Source organism: Gallinula chloropus, assembly GCF_964237585.1.
Source record: "Gallinula chloropus genome assembly, chromosome: 5".
NCBI lineage: Eukaryota > Metazoa > Chordata > Aves > Gruiformes > Rallidae > Gallinula > Gallinula chloropus.
This window is the reverse complement of record NC_140090.1, coordinates 77,514,198-77,530,786: the sequence shown is the minus strand read 5'-3', so window position 1 is coordinate 77,530,786 and position 16,589 is coordinate 77,514,198. Positions and strand designations below refer to the sequence as shown.

Genomic DNA, 16,589 nt, shown 5'->3' with positions numbered 1-16,589 from the left:
TACCAGTGAAATTTGCATGGGTGGCATCATTCCCAGTTTATGTATCTTTGTTTAACCAAACTAAGAGGAATTCCCCTACTACTTTTTCTTCTACCTTCTCTAGCTCTTCCCTCCCTTTGTTCCCTACAGTTCCACCCCTTTAACTCCCCACTCTATCCTCTGCCTCATTACTAAGCCACCTCTTCCTCAGTCCCAGTCTATTTCTGCCTTCACACATTTTATTTGGATTCATCCTCACTTCACCTCTCTCTTCTCCACAAGTAGGGTCACTCTTGTGCTTCTAGGTAACATTTTGTGAGCTCAAACTCACGTTTTCTAGTATTACACTCAGCTGAGAAGAGATGGGAGAAGCAACAGATATTTTGTATGTTTGCTCTGCAAATGTATTTAAATATGTATTTAAACCTGCACACACACGTGGTCTGGGGCAGCAGAACACATAGCAGTGCTAACACAAAGTTTGCTCTCAACCTACAGCCATCCCTCAAACTAGGGATTTTACTTACCATTTCTTTACTAGTCATTCTCACAGAAACTTTTGGTTCCCACCTTCAGGCCCCAGATCCTATGTACCAAGTCATTTCCCAGAAAGAAAACGACCTCTGTCCAACAGTCATGCACCCTCAACACAAATAACTCACTTCAATTAGGAAGAGGGATGGTGGGCAACCATCTGAACAGAGGCTGGATAGTAATATCTTCCTGAATTAAACATGAATTATCTAATTTTTTCCCTGAACCTATCAAAACCAGGCTGTATTATGAAGAAACCATGTCTAGCTCATGTATTCCACATACAACTCATTGTCTCTGTCTGGTAGCAGTTCAGGTGTGCTAGCTTTCTGCACACACAGAGCCCCTCTCCATCAAGACCTCCTTTGGAACAATCACTTCCTATTCTGATGTCTGCAAGTTGGTTTTCTTAAATGTAATAAAGTACTCCCAGTGGTTACACAGGCCATAACAACTCAGAGGTTGGGAGTAAAGTGTAAATCCAATCACTGCTCCAAAATACCCACACCTTAATCACCTTCAATAAACCTTGGAGTTTTATTCTGTTTCTCCTTACTCTTCACTATGAAGTGAATATTTCAATACTCCCAAGCCCCGGATACAAGCTGCTATTCAGAGAGCAGTCTGACATTCTGTTCTGCAGATCTGGATGAGAGAGCTTTTACTGGTGGTACTGATCAGAAAGCATTTCTCTTTATTTCCATAAACCAGTTGGGAAAGTGCAACATTCAAATGTATCCATTTTAGCAGAAGATGGATTTGCATCTTGATGTCTCTTGATCAGATCTACATTCCTGTTTAGAAAAACAAAACCCACCAAACATAAGGAAAATTTTAACTTGTCTAAACTCAAACATCTTCTCACACCCACCCCTCAAAATCTTCAAGAGGCCCATACAACCTCTGATTACAGACTTGACTCCTCACCAGCTGGCAGTAAGGCAAGCAAGACACTCAGACACAGCACACTTCAATGATTTTTGTGGCCAGAAAGACATTTCCACTTTGGGGAAACTCCTCCTTTCGACCTTTCCACTAGTGTTATTCAATAAATCCTGGCCTACCAGGTCAGATCCACATCCCAGTACTACACATTCAAGTTCTTTCCTCCAGGAACAGTTAACAATTCCCCAGCAGCAATCCAGGCACTGAGATACACAAGCCCATCAAACACAACTTAAGGCTTTTACACTGTCTGCAGAGCCAGCATCCCTGGGTAATGAAACAATTCCCAGTTCACTTCCTTGGCAAAAGACACAAGGCTCAGAAGTTTTCCATCAGGAAGATCCAGAACTCAAGAACTCTTGCATCTTAAAGGTTTGGTCTTAACATCTGTTTCACAAACAGTAAAGGTCGTTACACAAAGTATTTGTTTTCCAAAAAAACTACCAACATTTATTGAACAACTGTGAGACCACCAGATATTTTCATAGTAAGATACTACAAAATGTGGTTAAGTTTTTATAAAGGCATATGCAAAGTTGCACTGAACTAACGTAGCAACAGAGAGCAGATAAAGAAAACAGTTTCACTAACGACAGATTAAGACATACTAGGATGTACAAACAAGTATTTCTTAGTTAAAAACAACATCAGTACAAAGATTGTTCTTCTCACTTCTACTGTTTTAGCTTTAGGCTTGTTAGGAGCAGGTGGGCACCTCTTGTAGAGAAGAAGTATCATCAGAAGTCTGAGGAGATCTCTAAGTAGACCTGAAATAAACAAACTATTTCAGCCAGCAATACTCACAATAATCACAACCAGGTAAAACATTCAACATTCTATAAAAGCAGAAAGGTGTAGAAAACCCACTGTCCCTTGTATCAAGATACAATATATAACAATTTAGTGATAAAAAGCTGATCTTGCCAGTTTTCTTTATATATTACAGCACCATCTTGATGCATTTAATGCATCATGCAGAAATGTTAAGTGATTCAAATTAATATGTAAAAAGATCACTACAAAACAACTATTAGTCTTCTGTCCTAAGTAACTTATTTTTAGAATAAACCAGAGATGACTCACACTACTGTAACATTAAAATATAGGCATCATTCTTAGTGCCCTGAGGTTGGCACAAGCAACTTGTAAATGTCAGAAGAACATATAAACCTCGTTAATGTTTTCAGAAATTCATTTAAAGATAGAAACAGGTCCAAAAAGATGCCTGTCTAAATGCATTGCAATTACGTTACAATTATTTTCCAAATACACAGATATGCTCTGTCTTTTCTCAGCTCATTACTGACTCAAACAATTTGCCCTTCTGGGATCAATTGTTTGCTAATAAATAATTGTTTACAGTCACAAAATGATATTAAGGAGCATTCTTATTAGTTTTCCTTCTACAGCCTAATAAGATTCAAAACTAGCTGATTCCCAAGAGTCTAACCTTAACCTTGCTGTGTTTAACAGCCCAGGAAATGATGAACCATCTGTTTCAGAAAATAATGGAGGGCTGAGAGGAAATATTGTTTAATTGTAGATTAACCTCCTCATACGGCAGAATGAAGCATCTACAGAATTAGCAACCATAACTAGCACTGAACAAAAATAACTGGAAGCAGCTCTCACCATAACAAGACCAACAGCACCAAGTATTTTATCACCACCTTTTTTTTTTTTTACCCTCCCAAATGTATGCAACACACACAACCTAATTTTAAAAATAAAGTGAATTTATTTCACTCATTTGGGATTTTTTTAATTTGTTTTTTTTCCTTGGGGAGGCACCAGAAGAAAATCCTAAAATAGTTCTGGGTTTATTTTTCAGCAAGCATCCAAATTATTTTTAAATAAACATCTCCAGGTGAGAGAGAGAGTGTAACTGTAACTGTTATTTTTCTGTAACTTCCACCTCACATCTCCAGAGAGGTAAAATGGCTGCTCCAAAGCAATATTCATGTCACTTCAAGGAGGCATAGGAAAGTCTTGGAAGTTTTAAACTCAAGATTTCTGTCCTAACGTGTGTCTATTTACATAGCCACTTAACTACTAAATACTATGAAATAACAGAGACAACCAAATTAAGTGCAAGACAGTCTGAGTACTAGAAGAAAAAAAACCAACACTGACAAGGCACAGGAATTTGAAGATAAAACCAACTGCTTCTGTGCAGCATAATGAAGAGTACTGCAATTCTGCTCTGTGACAGCAATTTTTCTATGTAACATTCATGCCAAAGCGAGCTTAACAGAAATCTTTTACCTCCATCAATCAGGTTGCCCCATTTTGACAGCAACAATGATAGAAAAGTGTGTTATCAGAGGGCTGCAGCAAACTCAATACAAGGGAACTGAGAAAGCTTTTCCTTGATTTTACACAACCTTCCCAGAACGGTATCTGGATTCACTCCTGGCTCTGACAGCTGTGTGTGTACTCAGCATGCAAAGATTTCATTAATTCTAAGTTTTAAATATCCAAACACAGTAGCATTTACTCAAATAAATTATGCTTGAATTCTTCACTTAATTCTTGAAGCAATGAGCTAGCAATAACTCCACAGCTTCATATAATAGCACCTATTCAAAAAGGATAAGAGTTTGACATTCTTCTCCTACTAAACAACTGGGCACAATTTTATCCATCAGACGTCTATCAACCTACGGATATTGAAAGCTTGGGCGAACAAGATAAAATCAAAACCAACCCTACTGTCAAGCTGCACTATCTACTGGCATCAATAATGCTATTCATGAATTTAGGAAAATTAATAAATCTTGGGGATGAATGCCCCGAAAGGCTCAAATACAGGTGAAGCATACTCACTTAGGTTTTGTTTCTGCATCTGTCACTTGGCGAATATAGATACCATCTTCAGGATGTTCAATGTCATCCATTTCATACATATATGAAGAAGCTATTGCAAGGGTAGTTCCATCGTTGCTGAAGGCAAGTGATGCGATGCTCGTGGGATACCGATGGAACTGGCACAGCCTCTTTTTGTTAAATGGATCCCAGATGTTTACAAATCCATCGGAACCTCCTGAAAAGTCATTTTTAAAAGCTTGGTGAATTATAGTTGGGAGAATGGGGGGAAAGAAAACCCCACACACACAAGAAGGAAAAGAGAAAACTACCTATAATTACTTTGTCAATAAAAACACAGGGCTATACTGAGTTTAGAAAAGACTATTTCCAAAATCCCTGTTAAAGCAATTAACTCTCGCTGCATCAAATAATTTAAACATCACTCATTGCAAGAAATAAGATATAAATACTTTAAGCAGTAAAGGTTGAGCCATTTAAATTAAAAACTGAAGTAGCTGATGCAAAACAATTAAGCAGCTACCCTACCTGTGGCAAACGTGTTGTGGACATTATGGAAAGAAATAGCGTTCACTGGATAAATCTGCTCGATGTTGTTTTCCTTCAAACGGTGGCATTTGAATGCATATTTCTTCTTCTGGATTTCTGGACTTGGATCTAAATATTCCACTGCAACACGACCTTCAATAGAACTTAAAACATAACCCTGCCAAAAAAAAATTTGGAGAAATAAATTCAGCTTCTAAGAGATATTTAATGCAGGAGGGGGAAAAAACCCACAAAACTGAGAGATTCACATGGTCTTAACCACTATTTTAAGCTGACACTGAAGCTTTTAATTTCCCCTGAAGATGCAAAACCAAGTTGATTAGGGGAAAAAAATGTTAAGTTAACAACCCCTTGTATTTGCCCACCTATTCCCCAGTGCCTAAACGTCTCAAATAATAAGAGATACTCACAGAACTATTTAGTTTCAGAATTATTTTACATTAAAATTAGTCCAGAGCTCTATAGCAGCGACTAAGCACTCAAGCTGAAATAGTATTTTCAGTGAAACTTGATTATAAGTGGTGTCCACTTATCCAGTTAATTACAGTCCTGACTTAGAGCAACCCGAGATGCTTTTATTATAACTTCTGAGTTAAGCCCCTAACAGGTCTTTTCAGAAATAGGATTGTAATGATATCTAGCAATAGCAAGGTTCTTTAAAATCCATAACACAATGCAATCTGGAAGATCAGCTTGTTTTCTGTAACGGAAAATGGACAAAGCATTCATGCCAGTTCAAGAACAAGCAACTAGGTCTCCCAATTCCTGTATTATCAGTATGTACACACAAAAATTCTCTTACAAATTAGTTTGTGAGAAAAAGCTAATCTTCTTGTTTTGCTCACAAAACAGAAATGCCACAAATATAGCTGTTCCATGTAGGTTAACAGTGTATGATCAGCTAAGTTGTACAATTCCCCCAGATAAGAGATTATGGGTTACTGAGTGCATGACAGACTTAGTTTAAAAATATTTATATACATACGTATATAAATGACATTCATATAGTTTTAATGCTGCCCTGTGCACAGCCTGTTGAATCTAGGACTACAATCCATAAAGGCTGCAGAGCAGCCACCAAGCATCTTTGTCTCTTCTACTGCAACTTGTTTTATTTCAGTTTTAATTATGTCAGTATTGTGATGTATTAAATAGGTTATTTTAAAAAATGAGACAAAACTGAGAATAAAATGAAAACACAACATGCTGGTAAGCCAGTGGCAAACTTTTCTAAGATACACAGTTAAAAAGGGTTAACCTGGGACACCTTTTTCCCCCCTCTGCCAGGGTTTGATTACAAAACTTGGAAGACCAGAATTTTTTTTTTTTTTAAAGTGGGAGAAAGATGCAAAAACTTGACAAATAACCCACCTTTTTTTTTTTTTTTTCCCCTAAAGAACATCCAGCAGAAATATAATTAGTGACATGTCTCCAATACCTGTTTATTGGGAAATGCCCTGATGCAGCGGGTCTGGTACTTCAGGCTGGATTCTCTTCGCTGCTGAACATAACCCATGTTCCGCAGGTCCCACACCAGCACTCTCCGACCTGCCGTCCCCACAATCAGCCGATCTCCAGACACAGACAGTGTGTAAACCTTTCAAAGGAAAAAAAAAAAAAGCACAGTATTTAACACTTCTTAGCCTAGATATGTACAGAATAAAACATCAGTAACACAAAGCAACAGGAGAGGTGACATCTGCAATAGAGTCTATGGTGATTTCTTCACGCTACAGCAGTAGCGTGCAGCTGGTTAGTGATAAGACACTGGTGAAGCATTTCAAAATCTCACTCTTAATTCTGTACCCTAGCACATAGCTGAAAAAAAATCAAGCTCAAAACAGCACCATATTATAATAAATTTAGAAAAAACAATTTTAAAACCCCGCTTATTGTGCATATGTACTTGTGCAATTCTAAGTTTCAAGCACATCTGTTCAGTTCCCAGGTCTCCAGATCTCAGTGACATCTAGTCTTCCACGAGATAATTTTTGAGGACGTTTGAATAATGCTGATTTCTCTTTTCAACTAATACATAAGTCTTTCTGTACCTGTGTAGCATTTAAATAATAAAGTAATCCCAGCAAAAGAAGAAAAAATAAAATTCAAGCATTAATTTGATTGGATATTTCAAAGCGAGAGGAAAACAGACACAAAGTAATGGGGGAGGAGAAATGAAGGCATGGACATTGAAATTCATCTCTGCTTGGCAGGGACAACTTGCATTCCCCACTATCAACTCATGATCCTGCAGTTTAATCCTACAATACCACATTATCACACATTTTCTTCTCTGTTTTCCTTCATCTGGTAATCATGGGTTTTTTTCTTTTTAAACAGAATACTTCAAGTTAAGCTTCACACTCATAAAGAGAAATAAATTGCCAAGAAATCATTAAAAAGCCCTAGTACTTTGTATAATTTAATAAAACTAAGTGAAACTGAAGCAAGCACTATGCTGGACGTCATTTAAAAGGACTGCTGCTTAGAATTTCAACTCTATCCCAAAAATTGGGTCACAGGTTCTAATTTTTGTTTAGCAGATTTCTCATGAAAATGTTCAGCATATAAATCATTTTGTTTCCAGCTGTTACTTGTGATGTAGTTAATCTGGAAGTATGTTAAAGAAAAATAGAAAAAATGGTTCAGTCAAAAGCTCTGTGCTATCAAATGAGCTGTTGATACACAAGCAGGATGGAATCCAGCTACCTATAGCTGTCCTGTCACTGAGCTGTCATGAGAGCAAACTAAGAATGAGCTGTTTCAAAAGTGACCTAATGCAGCTAAATACATAGGAAACAGATATTGTGTATACCTCAGAATAAGGAATCACATGTGTAAGAGGTCCAGGCTCCTGCCAGGAGGATTCAGTTTACTTTTGGCACGTGTCTGTACAGTTTCACTAAAGCACCTAGTTTCACTGTCTGGTTCTCTAACAAAGCCCAGTAAAGCTACTGGGTTCTGATAAGACTGCACTGAAGTGTTAGACAAAACATCTTTTTATTTGATATAAATATTTCTGGAGAAATTGTGTTTTAAAAAAATAATTTCTAATAAAAAATAAGCCAACAGGTGTGTGTGTGTATATACACACACTTTTGATGTGGCTAATCTGGAAATATGTTAAAGAAAAAAAGAAAAATGGTTCAGTTAAAAGCTCTGTACTATCAAATGAGCTGTTGGTAGACAAGCAGGTTGGAATCCAGCTACCTACATATATATATATGCACACACACTTATATAAAAAAAACTTCCTTTAACCAATCCACATTCATTCAGCAAGCATTCTTGTTCTAAAATGTGATTATTGAACTTTCCTCTTAAAACCGAAGCCTTAAGATAGAAAACACTTTAAATGTTCACACAGGAGATGCCTAAAATTTCTGAGGATGCCAAATTACAAATCCCACTTACATAGAAGGGCAAAACTTCAGTCACTCACTTTTAATAAAGCAGTTTTTCATGTTTCCCCTTGTCATTTACATATAGCTGATAAATACTAAACATTACAGAAAACATGTTTGTATACATGTATGGAAAGAAAGGCATCAAGAACATTAAATATCTTAAATCTTCTTTACAAACTGATGTCACACCTGTATAGTAAGTATTCTTTCTACACCACACAATCATAAATCAAATGAAACCATTGTCATGCAGTTGAGTAGGTGTACACATTTATCAAAGGCAGTATTAAAAAAATGACATAATGAACCTTGCTGAACCAATAAGCAGCTTGATTCACTATGGCTGTCCATTATATGATATTCTGTCAGCAATTTATCACAGTTCTTTACATGCTACATACAACTATAAATCAAAACTAGAAATAATGCAATTACTTTATTCTGCACAAAGGTCTTGCCAGAAGTAGATTCAGCTGTGTCGTGGCAAAAGTAAAAGCTATTTAGATGCAATAGGGAACATAATGATGGCTCATAATTATGACTTGACAATATGATGTGACAGAGGTAAATGAAATTTTAAAAAGGCAGAGGCAAAAAAATATTCATATCTAAAATTACCCAGCAATCCAGCCTGTGTTTAGGAGTCTATGAAAAAACCCAGGAATTATTGTTCTGCAATTCTTTCAACGACACCATTGTAAGCAATATAAAGATTAACACACCACATAGCCACTAGAAAAAGCTTAAGATGTTACACTCTACCTTATTTCCCTTGGTCTCTCATGAGCTCAGAGGATTTTAGTATAAGGATTAGAACGTCTGTTCAGTACAAGAAGTAAATTACAACACAAGCAATGCTGATCAACCTTTTAATACAAGTGAAAACCAGAAAATATTCTTTCCTGCAACATAATTTGCCTCCTGTTATATCTCTATTCACATTTGAAAACCATCGGACCTCATGACTGCCAGGATCTGAATACATCTAAAAGACTTAATGTTTAAGAAAACTGCAAATTACAATTAAACCAAGGATTATTAAGGATTGTTTCAATTTGCTATGCTGTTTTTGTTAGGTTTTCCCACCTCAACTTTGCTTTAAGTGATAATAATTCAGTCTATCACAGGTGAAGAACTAAGTTACTCTCTCCTACTGACGAAAACTCAAAGGTTTCACCTAAAAATCAACAAGATGTTCTGAGTATCAGTGTATTTTCACAGCCTAAAAGCCCTTAAAGGAAACTTTTCAAATGCAGTTCAGTTCAGGGCAGTGTCCTCTGTGGTGATGTGTAACCAGTCCCTGGATGTATTATTTAACAGCATCCAGCACATACCTACCTTTTCAGGCTGAGAGAAGGTTCCTGCATTACAAGGAGTTCTGGGATCCCACAGTTTAACTGTCTGATCCCAGCTTCCAGTCACCATGACGTTCACTTCTGGGCAATACTCAACACATCTGATAGGAGCATCATGGGCACCAACAAGGTTTTCTGTAAGGAAATACAATATATTATAAATTTACTGGCTCTACAAACAGCCAGAACGTGTTGAATAAAGAATTTAAATAAAAATGGGACCCACTACTGCAGTATGAACACATTAATTTCTGACATTCCCACAGGTGTACTGGTACACTAGGAGTCCTTTTAAGGATAGTTCAGTCTTCACAAATGTAACTTTTGCAAATATCAGGAGTATTAAATTTAAACTTTCATCTCCTGAAATTATGAAAACAAGAATTTTAGACAGATGTCTCCTGACGTATAAATACATGTTCATTATTAAATGGTATCACCATCTGTGGTGCAGACCACTAGTACAGAAAGCCTGCATGTATTATTACAGAAAAATAATGGATTAATATTGCATATTAATAGAAGTATTAACATAAACACTTCTGGAAGAATCATCTACAACAGAACTATTTGGCCTTTTTCACAGCATTACTACGCACACAAGTTTGTCAAGCCCAGCCTCTTGGTTGGTTCTGGTGATCCAATCTGTCTAAGGCTAAGATTCACTTTCCTCTAACACACATTTAAACACACAAAACTGAAGACAAACTGGTTCCATGTTTTGCACCAATAAGGCACCAGAACACGTTACTTTTGAGCAGTATTTTGTTAGGAAAAAACATTGTATAAGCCCCTGATGTTTGACAAAGCAAAAGCTTTACATACATTCCACCACAAGTGTGAAAGACCACAGTAAATATGTCTAAACCACAAACCTCTGGAAAAGAACATGCTCAGTTTCAGTTCAGCTTAGCTAATTCCCCCTAATTGAGACTGAGTAGCCTGTGGCAGAGAATGATTATCATCAGAAATCCAATTCAAGGCATCCTGCAACAAACATCCACCAAAACTTTCCTGCAAACTGTCAAATGTTTTCAGTCTTTCAGGTGGTACTTAGTAGGGCCACTATTCATTCTGCTAGGTAAAGGTACATATGATGTGAACCTGAAATTGTCAGTGTGACAAGCATACCGCTATTTCCTGTCCTTCCTTTTTCACTTTGCAGTAACTAAATTTAAAAAAAACCAAACACAAATGAATATTCATAAAAGGAAAGGTTTAGGCCCTCATGTTTGGCAGCAACAAATTTACTCCTTCTGTTAAAGGTCTTATAGCACAATCTTCAATTACACAGTAAGGAATACTTCATTGTTCTGTGTCTCAGTGACGAGAAAGGGCTGCACAGCAAAGGAAACGGCTGATCACTAACACTGACAAATCAACAGAGGTTTAACAGCTACAACTTAAACATCCCCCTTCTAAAAAACTTGAAACCTATTCTGTTCCTGTAAGATTATAAATCTGAAGCTTAGGCCAACTGTTGAAATCACTGACAGATTCCAATCTGCTTACCTTGGTCCGTGTTTAAATCATGCATTTTCAATTGCTGATCTAATCCTCCACTCCAGGCATGGGTAGGATCCTATAAAGCACAAAATTTCATCTTATGACATGCTTTAATTTCCCTGGCTGCCAAGCATGTAAACCCCCAAGCACACTGAATTTTGAGAAGATGGGAATTAAGACACAAGGGTTAAGATCTGTACCAAATCTAAACAGGCAGATGCCAGAAGCTTTACAAAATTTAAGCCCTTTATGCTATTTTTTTTCCAATTTAAAAATAAAGCTAAAAGAAACCTTAAAAAGGTAGTATATATACCAAAGCAGGACCATTTCTGTTCACACCAAGGCACACAGTATTATTTTTAAATGACTGCACCAACCTAAGCCAGTTCCATCTAACTGAAGTGCAATCCTTCTAGAACTAATTTAGAAGTTAGATCCCATCTCAGAACGCGTGTCGATCCACAGCATTAACTGTGTGACAAAATGTTCAGAGAAAAAAGCACAAGCAGACCTGAAAATTTAAATCAGCCCTCAGAACAGTCAGTAACACATCAAAATCAGATCACTGGAGGACATGTCAGAACACAATGAAAAAAAATGCTCATTGAAACATTGTACTTAATATATTATATCAAAAAAAAGGCAAAGCACAAAAAGCTGCACCACTAAACTTAAAGCATTCCAAAGCATATTTCAAAACCAGTGCTTTAAAAATACAGAAATCAAGTATCTGGGAAAGGGCTCACTAGAAACAATGCCATGTTTCCAGAACAACCCAGTACAAAAAAAGTTTAAAAAAGGCTAATTGGTTACAGGCATTTATTGAGAATAATGATTCCTGGTTATATGCTACAACTCTTTGTAAGAAACATGCAGCTAATTTACCATACCACAGGAAAAACAGCACAAACCAGTTCACATTACTTCTTCCTACCACTTCTACCAGAAGTAACTTGCATGCCTGCTCCCCTCACAGGTACAGTTCATATATAAATTAGATAAATCCTATACACAAACCTATATTTATTACTAGAACAAAGTTCATTAAAAGAATAATTAGCAGAAGTTATTTTTTCTTTAACTTAGATTTCAGGCAGCATGTCACTATCCCTTTAATTTCAGGAACTGACAATTTTTCACATACCTTGGGCACTATATAAAATATTAGTTTATAAAAAACCACCACTTACATAAAAAGCACAGTCAAGGACAGCTCCTGAATGTTGATATTTGAGCCTCATGGTGTTGGCAGGAACATCATAGAGCCGGACAGTTGTGTCCCAGGATGAAACAAGCAGAAACTGAGATGTATTTGGACTAAACTTCACTGATGAAATACCATCATCTGGAGTTTGATTTAGTTTGAACTCGTTTGATCCCGTCATCTGCAGAAAATAACACACAGATACAATTTTAGTAAAAACAAGACCACAAGGCTAGCAAGCCAGTGAGCACAGTGATCCACCTCAAAAGCAGCTTAAGGTAGACCTGGAAAGTTTACTAGCTTTTACACAGCACAAGTTCAGAACAAACAGATTTCTGGCAAGCTTTCTAAAATTCAGGATGCTGCTCCCTGGCCCAAATCTCAGTCAGTTTCTCCCCCTATAGAAACCTTTAAAATTTAAATATAAAATGCACAAACTTTTTTTTTTTAATTATCCTTATCACCTGTAAGCTTAGATATTGTTACTCTCAAATCTATTTTCCCCCACCATACCAAGGGGAGGAGGAGGAGAGGGGAAATATATTATTTAAATAAATATTTTAAGTAAATATTTATAAATTGCTGTGAGCATGGAGAATGCATTTTAAAAACACACATGTAGGCAGAAAGGAATCTGACTTGAAAACTCCAACAAAAAGTGTTATTTGTTCCTGAGTTGGTATGATTGTCCTATACTTCCAGGAATTGCAATTAGATGGTCTTTTAAATAGTTTTAGGCTCTCAGCAACTTTCCAATCCTTAGACTTCCATAAGTGCCATTAAATATTTCCAATGAAACATCTTTAAAATTTCTTTCCCCCTCTTAGGAACTAAAGGGGATCAGGTAAGAAAGGGAAGTTATGCTTTGTGGGGTGAAACATAGAGCAAACATAGAAATGCATATACAAAAGGGGGAAAAAGATCAACAAATCAATGACTCTGAGGGTAATGCTCACTTCATAAAATTAGCTGCATATACAAAAATTCAAAGATGAGCAGAGGCTATGACCAGCAAATTTCTGGTAGAAAAACACTGCAGGCCTTGCAAATGCTCTGAAAACCACCAAAACGTTTTTTAAGCCTTCAGAAAACATTAACAGCACATTTCCTTTATAGTAAAATGAAGAGAATAATAAAATATCTTAGATTTTCTGTAACACTCACTCCTGAATTTGCATGTACAACTGCAGAGGTTAAGATTAGACCTCTGAGCCTAACCAAGAGACAAGCAGCAGATAAAGTGGGACAATATATGCTTTTAAAAATTGCTACATGTATTTCTGTATGAACACTACAGAGAATTTAGCAGCACCTTCCTCATGCTCTAAACAGTGAGGTGTGCCACACTGAGTATTTCAGACACACGTGCAGAGACACAAAACCTAAAGGAATTCAGAACAAGAAGAATCAAGCTGGATGTGCTAATTGCCTTGGGCCTGGTACAACAGTTACTAATCAGCCCAACAGCCATAAACAAGCAGCACTGTGGGAATTGAAGTTACTTATATTAGAAACCATGAAGAATCACACAACATTATTTTGAATCCAGAAGAAAATATAGATATAACACCAGAAGTTAAAGACATCCTAACTTTCACATGTGCTACCAAAAAACAACAAAATACCACAAATTCCTCTGTGTATTTTCCAAAATGCTCCCACACAACCAGGATTACCAGACAATGGTCCTTGCAACGCTCACCTCAAGCAACAAAAACCCCGGTGAAACTGACAAGCACCCCAAAGAGATAACTCCTGAACATGATTAGGGAGAGGCACGCTGCTGAAACTGCAATGGTGTCTGTACTACAGGGTGTACCTGCCCAATTCCCTCATTCCCAAACGCTCATTGTTACTGAGCGGGTAACAGAATGGCGCTTTTGTAGCTCCCCTTAACACGGCACGCTCTTATCACTCGGCTAGACAGTATCAAAACCAGATCAAACCAGGCTGCGTAGGACGCCCAGCCTGGGCTTTTGTTTAGACGACGTTAAAAGTACCGTTTTCATCTTGCACGAGTTCTGCTCCACGCAACTCCAAGGCAAAAAAGGCTTCTCCCTGCTGCAGCGGCGGGTCCCGGTAGCGCTGAGGCGTCAGAGGCACGGTCGCTCCAGCAATACGGCCCCGGAGAAAGCGCGTCGAGACGTGGGAGATGCTGCCGGCTGCGGCGGGAAAGGAAGAGAGTGAGGGGAAGGGCCCGAGAAGCGAGGGAGTCTGAAAGCAGAGAGACTCCGACACCCGCAGTCCCATCAAGGAACGGGCTGAAAGCCCGGGCGCCTCAGGAGTGCGGGGGACGGCGGGAGCGGCCTCGGCACCCAGCGCCGCTGAGGGGAAGCGGCCGCCAGCCCGGGCTGGAGAAGGCCGCCCGCAGGCCCAAGTGCCCGTTCCGCCTCAGCGCGGCACCGCGACGCAAGCCCGGCCGCGACGCAAGCCCGGCCGCCCCGCGCAGGCCTCCGCACCCCCCACCCCGCACGAAGGGCAGAGGCCCAGACCTAGGCCCCGGCCCGGCCCCGGCGGGGAGCCCGGCCTCACCCCAAGCGCTCCGCCCGCACCCCCGGCCTGCCGTCAACCGCCGCCGCGCTCCCGCTCGCCCCGCCCAACCGCGCGCCGCGCCACCATTGGCCGGTTCGAAAGGGCGGAACTGCGTAGGCCGGCGTGTGCCGCGCGCCGCGCAGCTCCCGGCGTGTTGCCGCTCCGCCGCCAGGCATGCTGGGACATGTAGTCCGCCGGGCCCGAGTCTGTGGCGGGCGGGCGGGCTCCTCTCCCCGTCGTTCCCGTTATGATCAGCGGCTGCTCACGGCGGCTCCCGGGCCGGGACGGTGTCGCGGTCCCTGGGGGATCCACACGGGTGATCCTCGGGAGGGACCGCGGCGGCCTGACCCCCGCCGCCCGCGGGTGGCCGGGTCATGCCCGTCCGGCTTCCCCTGGGGGTCCCGGCCGCGCCGTAACGCCCGGCCCGCGCCGCGGGGCAGCGACAGCCGCCGCCGGGCTGCGACAGCGTTATAAGGGGCAGACCCGAAATAACAACTATTCCCCCCTTATTAAACATAAAAACGGTGCCTAAAAAGCGGAGCGGCGGCAGCGGGATGCCGCTGCTCACCTGCCCCGGTGTCCCCCGCCGGCGGCGGGGCTGAGCGGACCCGGCCCTGCCCGGGGGCAGCCGCCCGAGGCGTTCGGCTGTGAAGCTCTGGGAGAGCTGCCCCGTGTGTCAGGGAAATCACCTCGTGGATCCCTTCGGATCTTTTATTTCACAGAATCACAGAATCACAGAATCTTAGGGGTTGGAAGGGACCTCAAGAGATCATCGGGTCCAACCCCCCTGCCAAAGCAGGGTCCCTATCTCATATTTCTCTCCTTATTTTTCCTCCCTCGCTCCCCACCCACCCCCCCCCCCCCCCCGTTACCGCTGCTGGAAATATCCCCCGCGCTCGGTACCGCAGCCGGTTTAAATCCCACCCGCTGCGGGATCTGCTCTTGTGTGTGTGTGTGTAAACGATTGACTCCATCCTCCGTGGATGGAGAAGCAACCCTGGCTGCCCCGGGGCAGGGAGAGGCAGAGCCCCAGGGGTCAGTCCCCGGCAGCTGCCAGCCCCTCCGCCCCACCACCGCGGCTTTCAGCAAGATATCCGTAACCCGCACAAAAAAAAACCGGGACCCGTTTCCAAAACCGATCCGGAACGTTGGAGAACGGTTCTTCGTCTTCCAGACAAAGCGCAGGAGAACCAACACCCCCAGCCGGTCCCCCCGGGGGCTGGGGGCACGGGCAGGCCCGCCCGGGGTTCCCTGCAGCGGGGAACGAGATAACGAGCGGGAGGCAGGGGGAAAAATAAAAAGATAAAAAGAAGATCGTCGTTACGCCCTTACACGTCGTTTTCGCTCTCCCGTACATCGTGGCGGACCCTTCCCGCAGCGGGGCACCCCCCGGTGCCGGGGCACATCTCCGGGCGGGCAGGGCTGGCGGGGCGGGCACACGCGATCGAGCTGGCAAATTTACAAACGAGGCTTAAAACGTTTTATTTCTTTTTTCCCCCCCTCCCTTTCTTTCTTTAAAAATATTTACAGATCTGAAATAACGCGCTTTTTTTAAGTAATTTTTTTTTTTTCTTTTTCAAGTGGCAGGATAGCGGGAAAGGGCGGGCGAGGGGGCGGGGGGGGTTGTCCCCAGCGCCCCCGGCTCTCCGTTTGCCCGTCCCTCCCATCAGTTTCGTTCCTCTGTCCCCACCGAGGATGCGGGCCGGGCCGAGACCCCGCACGGAGCCCCCCCCGCGGCATCTCCGGCCCCGA

The 16,589-nt window shown here is 41.1% G+C and overlaps 1 protein-coding gene across 3 annotated transcripts; it reads right to left on the bottom strand.

Moving 5' to 3' along the window:
• Positions 1-1,230: 1,230 nt before the first annotated feature.
• BUB3 (BUB3 mitotic checkpoint protein) lies at positions 1,231-14,873 on the bottom strand (the record flags this gene model as incomplete). 3 transcript variants are annotated; one of them, XM_084265287.1, is made up of 9 exons in its annotated part: positions 14,798-14,873; positions 14,306-14,467; positions 12,292-12,486; positions 11,108-11,177; positions 9,579-9,730; positions 6,272-6,430; positions 4,813-4,990; positions 4,285-4,501; positions 1,231-2,225 (listed from the first exon to the last, which is right to left on the bottom strand). In XM_084265287.1, exons 2-9 carry the CDS (start codon positions 14,312-14,314, stop codon positions 2,216-2,218), a joined length of 990 nt encoding a protein of 329 aa, XP_084121413.1. In that variant the 5' UTR covers positions 14,315-14,467; positions 14,798-14,873. The 3 variants fall into 3 exon arrangements, with proteins under 3 accessions (XP_084121413.1, XP_084121412.1, XP_084121414.1); XM_084265286.1 differs by having other exon boundaries at positions 14,838-14,870; XM_084265288.1 differs by lacking the exon at positions 1,231-2,225 and having other exon boundaries at positions 4,281-4,501; positions 14,838-14,870.
• Between the last annotated feature and the right edge of the window lie 1,716 nt (positions 14,874-16,589).